This window comes from Abrus precatorius, unplaced genomic scaffold (assembly GCF_003935025.1).
Source record: "Abrus precatorius isolate BTA unplaced genomic scaffold, Abrus_2018 Scaffold4, whole genome shotgun sequence".
NCBI classification, from domain to species: domain Eukaryota; kingdom Viridiplantae; phylum Streptophyta; class Magnoliopsida; order Fabales; family Fabaceae; genus Abrus; species Abrus precatorius.
Genome location: NW_020874384.1, coordinates 4,656,216 through 4,665,166, shown reverse-complemented (window position 1 = coordinate 4,665,166; position 8,951 = coordinate 4,656,216). Strand labels below are relative to the sequence as shown.

Below are 8,951 nucleotides of genomic sequence, written 5' to 3'. Positions count from 1 at the left end.
ACACTATGATCAAACCAAACAATCTCAACATCACCTCCTCACATTGCTCCAACTTCTTTTCCCCTAGCCTCTACCTTCTGCAAGACATGCAAGTTTTGGAGATTCTCATTGCTGTTCTTGCGTTCATAATTATTCATTCTCTCAGGCAAAAGAAGCATCACGGCCTACCCATTTGGCCTGTCCTTGGAATGCTTCCTTCTTTGGTCACAGGACTCAGAACCAACATGTATGAATGGATCACAGAAGTGCTTAACAGACGAAACGGGACGTTCAGATTCAAAGGGCCTTGGTTTAGCAACCTCAACTGCATTGTCACTTCTGATCCTCGCAATTTGGAGCATCTTCTCAAAACCAAGTTCCCTGCATTCCCTAAAGGAGGGTACTTCAGGAACACAGTTAGAGACCTACTTGGAGATGGTATATTCAATGCAGATGAAGAGACATGGCAAAGGCAAAGGAAAACAGCAAGCATTGAGTTTCATTCAACAAAGTTTAGGCAATTAACAACAGAATCGTTATTTGATCTTGTTCACTCAAGGCTCTTGCCTGTGTTAGAGGCATCGGTTAAGAAATCTGTTGCCATAGACCTCCAAGACATTCTATTAAGGCTAACTTTTGATAATGTGTGCATGATAGCCTTTGGTGTTGATCCAGGTTGCTTGCGTTTGGGATTGCCTGAGATACCATTTGCCAAAGCCTTTGAGGATGCAACAGAAGCCACAGTGCTTCGCTTTGTTACCCCCACATGTGTATGGAAGCTCATGAGGTTTCTCAACTTGGGGGTGGAAAGAAAGCTCAAGAAATCAATAAAAGGAGTTGATGAATTTGCTGAGAATGTCATTAGGACTAGAAAGAAAGAGCTCTCTTTGCAATGTGAGGACACCAAGCTGAGATCAGACTTGTTAACCGTGTTTATGAGGCTCGAGGATGAGAATGGAAAACCGTATTCAGATAAGTTTTTGAGGGATATATGTGTGAACTTCATATTAGCGGGGAGAGACACTTCTTCTGTTGCTTTGAGTTGGTTTTTCTGGTTGCTTCATCAGAATCCTCAAGTGGAGGAGAATATACTAGCAGAGATATGCAGGGTGGTGAGTCAAAGGAAAGACATGAAGCGGGAAGAACTTGAAAGTTCTTTGACATTTAGGCCCGAGGAAATAAAAAAGATGGATTATTTGCATGCTGCCCTCTCAGAAGCTCTGAGATTGTACCCTTCTGTGCCTGTGGATCATAAGGAGGTAATTGTCAATTTATGTCATACTCATTCCTTTTCCATTCCAATCCCTATATGCTTAATAATTCCATTTTGGTTACTAACATATAGTATGTATATCGCAAAAAGTCCATTAAAGAGGTCTTTTTTTTTTTTTTCACTTTTGTAATGTATTGTATAAATTTCTTCTCCGCTCTGCACGTTCATTGTCTTGTCAAACTACATATATGAAATATGTTGATTGAATCAATTGATACGAGTTATTATTAAATTCTCGGAACTGAATTACTTGTGTCAGAGCTACTAGCTAGTTATTATTAGGTCTAGCTAGGTATTATTAGGTCCACCTTTGTTTACCTAGCAAACATACTTAACCCTTCGGTAAGCCCCCTTATAAAAAATTGGCACTGGTGAGGTGATAAAAAAATGATAAATTATTCATAAGAAAGGAAAAATTTATTAGTCAAATTTGACTTAGAGTGTGGGTCAATTTTTTGTTGGAAAACATGAATCTGGCATATCTGTCGAACACCGACATGCTTAATTAGTAAAATAAAATAAAATCACACAAATCAAAGTCATATTGAATGCACCTAGGGACTCAAAGGTGATGCGATTGTTGATAAATGTTCAATTATGATTTATTTTTTGTCCAGGTAGTTGAAGATGATATTTTCCCAGATGGAACTGTGCTAAAGAAAGGGACAAAAGTGGTATATGCAATTTATGCAATGGGAAGGATGGAAGCTATATGGGGCAAGGACTGCAAGGAGTTTAGGCCAGGGAGATGGTTAAGAGATGGAAGGTTCATGAGTGAGTCCGCATACAAATTCACTGCTTTCAATGGTGGACCTCGCCTATGCTTAGGCAAAGATTTTGCATACTACCAGATGAAATATGCTGCAGCCAGCATCATATACCGCTACCATGTGAAAGTGGCGGAGAAACACCCTGTGGTGCCAAAGCTTGCCTTAACTATGTACATGAAGCATGGAATGAAAGTTAACCTTTACCGGAGGGATGCTTCAGAAATTCAAAAACACTGGGAAGATTTGTTAAAATGAATTAATAAGGATGGTGATGACTTAATAATGTCACTAGTATTTTTATTTTTTAGTTTTTCTTTCTTGTTTGGAACGTGAAGGTCATTATTTGAGATGTTTGTAAGTGCATAATGATGAAAAAACAGGGCTGAATATCGACAATTAGATATAATACTAGAAAAATAAATAAATAATGGGGTTCATGTTGCTGTTAATTGGATAATTTGGAATTGGATTTGCCTATAAATTTATTTCCAGTCCTTGTGTAAACTAGATAGCCAGAACTATTTTCCGTAAGGATGAACAAACATCATTTTACTCACTCTTTAATGATTAAATGGTTCCTAATTTCTACCACTTGATTTATTCATAACCTACCTGATTCTAAACACAAATTATAACAAATAATACATAAATATGAATGTTAAGATAATTAGAAACTAGAAAGTAAGTAATTCAAAGAAAAAATCATATTGTTAATCTAAAATAGTAAAAAAAAAAAAAAATCAAGTCCCCCATCTTATTAAACAAGAAACAGATTTTATATAAAAAAAATTGGTATATCTTCTAATATATCCTTTTAACTATCTTCTTACTGCACCTTATGTTTCTCATAACTTTTACTTGCTCTTCCCCAATTTTACCCCACTCCCAAAATCACTAGGGCAAATGATTGATTGATGGGTAGGAAGCATTAAGGATACAGATTTAGTGGCCAAAAAGGGTCAAACTAGGGCAAATGTCATTGCTCATGCGTAATAATATTGATCAGCCCCATGCCAGAGTTAGACAATAGTTTTCATCAAAAGTGGAAAAGAAGCTTGGACAGTCACTACTACTAATATAATAGGCACTAATATGTATAGTGTAATTTATCATTAAAACATATAATGCTTAAGCGGGCGATCGTGGGTATAATTGTATACTATCCACCTTATCTGCCTCTAATAATAACAGTCATTAAATTCTCACATGCCTCCACGAATGAGGTGAAATGGCACAGATAACAAGTATACAATATATGCGGTTTAGGATACATAACCAACAAGTATAAGAAGTACCGAGGAGAAGAAAATCATGCTTGAAGCATGAATAGTTTACTGACTGTGCCGAGCAAGATAGGAACACTTCCCAGCATCTTGAACCAGCTTAGGCATGCTTCATTCTTAAGAAGCTCTAATGCCACACTTAAAAGTGAAAAAATGGTTAACGAAAAAGTACTAATTAACTTAAACCATTCCATTCATCATAGAACTCTTTCACAAATTCCTCCATGAACTTATGCCTTCTCTCAGCCCTCCTCTGCCCAGCCTGAAATAGGTAGTTGGCATTCAAACTCCTTGACAGACTTAACGCATATGCATATACTTCTTAACATACATAACAGAAAATGTATACTTGAGTCTCCGTCAAATTATGATAAAGGGCAAAAATCATAACACAGCCGTACCTTGGTTTTCATCATATCTTTGAGCTTGAGAAGCTTCTCATGAAAATGATTAATGGTAGTTTGTTCCTCTTTGTTCATATATTGCTCCTTGGATAAATCAGATCGCGGTGGAATGGCAGGATCATGCAGCATCCTTTTCCTACTCCCACCAAAGGTGAAGCAACGTGCAATTCCTGATATTTAAGGCACAAAGTAAGAGGTTACCCATTGCTGCTTCAATATCCCAGTTACCACGCAAGCTTTAGAATTTAAGTAGCCTTGGAAAAAGGCTAAAACACAGCTGATTTCACAAAATACCTATAGCACCAATAGCATCAAGTCGATCAGCATCTTGCACAACTCCAAATTCTGGAAACCACTCACTATTTCCATTTCCTGTCACCTCCTCCTTGAAACCTGAATATTAGAATCAACATCTAAAATGAGTCTTTCTAGTAAGCATAGAAAAGTAACATGCTAGGTAGCAGAAGCCAGTCCCATTTTCTGCGCATAATATCCTATTATTTCTTTTGTGATACTCAAGGTGCCTAGAGTTCCTAAGACAAGAAGACTAATATAGATGGGTTTGCAGCTGACAATAAACATCCATATGGGGAAAGGAAAGAAAGACAAAAAATATCAACAATAAAAAATAAGTACCTGAGAAGTCCTAACAGATTATTTTATCATGCCAGACATCATAAGTCGAGATTAAACATAATATCTATTTGGGAACTCAAACGCAAAAAACATTTTCCCCAGCATTACAGTTTGATATTATATTAGTTTAAATAAAAGAAAAACAAAAGGCAAGAACAATGTTGTGAAGTCAACAGAAAAAAAGAAGAATTAATTTTCCCGTAACTCACCCATTCCTTTGATGATCTTCAAAATTTTTGACTTCTTATCCTCTTCAACTCCCTCTTCCTCGAGAAAATTCTCAACAATTTTTTCCTCAGATGGATCCCTACATAACAAAGTAATATCCATATGAGAAAAAGGAAAGAAAGACAAAACAACACACGCATAAAAATGAACAAACAACCAAAGCCTTGTCAAATTGAGTGAGTTTGGCAATATTGATCACATCACACACCCTCGAAGAAGATTAAAATACTTACTAACCTCAGGTATTTGTAGTCACCTGAAGTTGTGGAGAAAAAGGTAAATTAATTAGCAAACTACAATTTAACATTGCTGCAGAAAAGGTGAGAAAAATAAAATTAGAAAATATAATCGAAGTTGATAATTGAAGAATGAAGACCTATATCATGGAGCAGAGCAGCAAGCTCAACCTACGATGGAAAAAATAATTGGGGTGAGGATAGAATAGGAAAGGAAATCATAAAAATTTTAACATTAAAATTAGAGTTTTAACACAATAATTCATGTAAAATTTCCACAAGCACATGTAATAATGTACCTAAGTTTAATCGAAACGAGAAAGAGGGACAGGGTTAGTTACAAATTTAGTGAATAGCACCAAAATATAAATTTATTTACACATGCATAAACAAGCTAAAATTTCAATTTTATTTAGAGAAAACAGCACAAAAAAACAAACGTGATTGTGAATTGAGGTTTCATGGAAAAGAGAAAGAAGGATAGGGTTAGTTACAATTTCCAAGGAGTGAGGATGAGAAGAAAGACCTTCCTCAGCAGCAAGGGAGAGAGCAAGATCACGAACCCTCCAAACATGCGCTGCATCGTGAGAAGCATCGTTACCTTTCATGGCCTTCTCCACCAGCGACTCTGCTTTTCTTACCCTCTCCATCCTCCTTCCTCCACCAATTTCCATTTTCGCCGCCGTTGCTAAAATCACAATTCCCAACCCGTATCACTGATTTCAGTCACAGTTTTGCTAAATAATTAATAAATACTTTCACGTAATTTCATAATTGTTCAAATTTTTAATAAATATTCAAACCATTAAAAAAAATAAGAAGATAACCTTTGACCGATGACATGTCTTTGTGAAGAGCTAGCAGTGGCGGAGTAAGAGGCCGTACCATGGCCATCGGGAGAAGAATATTAATTTTAGAAATTTAAAATATTTTTTTAACTTATTTTAACTTAAAAATTAAATTTTTATCGAATTCAATAACTTGTATGATTTTCTAACCAATTGATGGTTTACGAGTTTTCAATTTATTTTCAGTTACTCTTATTTTGAATGGAAAAAAGTACTATACCCTTTAATGAAGTAACCAAACAAGTTAAAGCTATATGAAGAGCCGGGAAAGATCAAGAAAGTTCTCGTGTGCTACAAAGATACAAAATTTGATAATGATAATGATAAAAATCCATTGCTATGTTAAATTTATATACTGTGTGTATACACCGGATAACTCTAAATAATACAAAATTAGAACCACTAATTGTTGTCAAGCAAGTGGAATAAATTGCATGAAATTATTTTAAATTAAATATTAGAAAGAGAGCTTTGTTTTATATTTTATATAATATATAGAAAGTTTAAATTTTGAATATAAATAAATAAAAAGTTAAATGAATAAAGGTTAATTTTGTTTTCATCCTTTAATTTTATATTATTTCATTTTAATTTTTTAATTTTAAGTTCTATTTAAATAGTTCATTTTTCATTAAATATGTTAATTTTATTAATATTTTTTATATATTTCTATTGCATATATTGCTTGTGTATGTTTATTATCTTACTCTTTTTTTTCAAATTTTACTTTTCACTTCTGTCTCTTCCTTTTTTGTTTTTATTTGTTTAATAAGTACCGTCAATCTCATCTCACATTACTATTGTACTTAACGATGACATTTACCAACAACACCTTAATGTGATAGTTTACTTTCACGGATTTGGATCCTCTCATGTTCTGGCGGGAACATGAGGCTCATGTCCATATTCGGTTAAGCAAATCACGAAAGACTTAAGCGAATTTGAGTGAATTTTCGCTACACCTTAATGTGATAGTTTACTTTCACGGATTTGGATCCTCTCATGTTCTGGCGGGAACATGAGGCTCATGTCCATATTCGGTTAAGCAAATCACGAAAGACTTAAGCGAATTTGAGTGAATTTTCGCTTAAGCAGAGAGTTTTAGCTTAAGCGACGCAATAATGGGATCCAACCTTCAAAGCGAGTCCAAGCGAGGTTTGGTGAATTCTCGCTTAAGCGAAAAATTAAAGCTTAAGCGATTACATAATCCCCTCAACTCGCCCAAGCAAATATTATTAATCTTAAGCGAATTTGGGACAAATAACCATTAATTTCAGGCTAGTGACTCGCTTAAGCTAATTTGAAATCGCTTAAGCGAACAAGTGGTTGGCTTGAAGCGAATGAAAGCAAATGTTATTAAAATGAAGCGAATTTGGAACAGAGACCAATGATGCACAGGGGTGTAATTCGCTTAAGCTAATTAGAATCCACTTAAGCAGATGGCTGTATCGCTTGAGCCTTTTTTGTGAAGTTGCAGCGAATTTAAAATCGCTTAAGCGAAAATAATGGCTTAAGCGAATTATGCAAAAAAATGGCAAATTATGCAGAAACTAACAGCATATTATCAAAGGGTAAAATTTTACAAAATTTGTTATCAAAGTCAATTCCACTAATCCAAAAACAGTTAAATGTGGCAGCAAAACATGGATAAATAGTCCATTCTGTTCCATTCCATTAATGGTACACAATTGTTCACAATGATGCATAACCAAAAACAATTCATTAATACATACACAAGTCAATAACAAAATAAGCTGACGCATTCCCTTCCATTCCATTCCAATTAAATATCATCCAAAACAACATCATTGGTATCATGAAGTTGTTCCTACAAAATGAGAAGAGATATTAGGGACCACTATTAATGATTAGACAATGTAAAGTTAAGCTAAAAATTATTACTCTCAACAAATCTGTGAAACTTAATTGATTAAGTAGTGTGTGAAGAGGATCATAACATGGAGGTGCCGAACAATGTACTTCAACTGGATCACAAACCATTGGTTGATATTCCTATAAGATATGAACACCCATATTTATATTATATGGTTATAATATGGAAGTTAATTGAATTGTATTTACTACTATTCAAAATCATTATATAAATGAACCTGAGATGTTGATTGATATAAAATTGGTGTTTTACTCTTTTTTCTCTTTGCTTGTAGCTCAACCCAACTTTTGAAACGTTTACTCCTTTTCCTCTTAGTGCTTGGTCGTTGCTTGAATCCCTTAGGTTATGTACCATCATTTTTTGCCATAATTTCTATATCATATTTGTCTTTATCCATAAGACTGTTTGTTTGCAACCGAAGCTTTGTGATTTTGCCAATTAAGTTGTTAATACTGTCATCAACTAGCTGACAATATTCTTCTGAAGTGGAAACATCAGAGGCTAACATAATCATTTTACATGCTAGGTTACGGAATCGGCGTGTGGCTCTAAGTTTAAAATCTCCTTCTACCTCCGTTCCTTTGACATTGTGAATAATCTCACTATGACCCTGTGTTGTCCATCTTTTAAGTATGTATTTATTAGGGACAACCTTCATATCATTGGCTTCAAACACTTTCAATGCATGACAACAAAGTATGCCAAATGTTTCAAACTTCTTACAAGAGCAATATATAGTGCTTGAGGAAGGTTCAAACGTAACTATCCATGATCTTTGTTCTTGGACTTTAGTAATTACATATTCAATCAGAGGAGGAGTTTCAATCCTTTGGGATATGGTACAAGCTAAGAATTGAGCAAATTGTTGTTGAAATAAGTTAAATATTGTATTTATTTAAACCTTCGCCATTTGTCTTAAGATTGGTGACACCTCATACTGTAACATAGGTAGCTTATGGCAGGAGTCGTACTCATGCTTCAGCTCATTGTAATGCTTTTCTTCAACAATTCGTTCAAAGTGAGCAAAAAATTGCTTGATGTCAACACCACGTTTTATACATGCCTTGAAATCAGAGTTTAAACTTTCACTTAATTGAGTACTTTGCATTCCAAGGGTAAACACATCCTTGAGATAACTTGATGCTCATTTCTCCTTGATGGAATAAAGTGAAGTAATCCAAGAATTTTGTTCAACATTGTATTCTGTTATGAACATTCTCCAAGTCTCCTCAAACTCAATTGAAGAATCAAAGTCATACATGCATTTTTTCAAATCTCTTAAAAAATGACTTTCTCCTTTCATCAAATTGCCAAGGTGTTTTATGCCATTTTGCATAAAATGTCATGTGCATAATGCATGATGTGTGTGAGACATTACTTGCCTTAGCCATTGCTTGATC

At 34.7% G+C, this 8,951-nt stretch overlaps 2 protein-coding genes across 3 annotated transcripts; one reads left to right on the top strand and one right to left on the bottom strand.

The window, feature by feature from the left end:
• LOC113865265 (cytochrome P450 86B1-like) lies at positions 1 to 2,277 on the top strand. Its single transcript, XM_027499700.1, has 2 exons — positions 1 to 1,238; positions 1,870 to 2,277. The coding sequence occupies exons 1-2, from the start codon at positions 6 to 8 to the stop codon at positions 2,275 to 2,277; spliced, it is 1,641 nt and encodes a 546-aa protein (XP_027355501.1). The 5' UTR covers positions 1 to 5.
• A 791-nt stretch (positions 2,278 to 3,068) lies between these two features.
• LOC113865386 (uncharacterized protein YpgQ) lies at positions 3,069 to 5,976 on the bottom strand. Of its 2 annotated transcripts, XM_027499889.1 has the most exons (9): positions 5,878 to 5,976; positions 5,637 to 5,666; positions 5,304 to 5,497; positions 4,950 to 4,980; positions 4,811 to 4,829; positions 4,555 to 4,652; positions 4,004 to 4,102; positions 3,707 to 3,879; positions 3,100 to 3,567 (listed from the first exon to the last, which is right to left on the bottom strand). In XM_027499889.1, exons 2-9 carry the CDS (start codon positions 5,650 to 5,652, stop codon positions 3,481 to 3,483), a joined length of 717 nt encoding a protein of 238 aa, XP_027355690.1. In that variant the 5' UTR covers positions 5,653 to 5,666; positions 5,878 to 5,976; the 3' UTR covers positions 3,100 to 3,480. The 2 variants fall into 2 exon arrangements, with proteins under 2 accessions (XP_027355689.1, XP_027355690.1); XM_027499888.1 differs by having other exon boundaries at positions 3,069 to 3,567; positions 5,637 to 5,976.
• Positions 5,977 to 8,951: the final 2,975 nt, after the last annotated feature.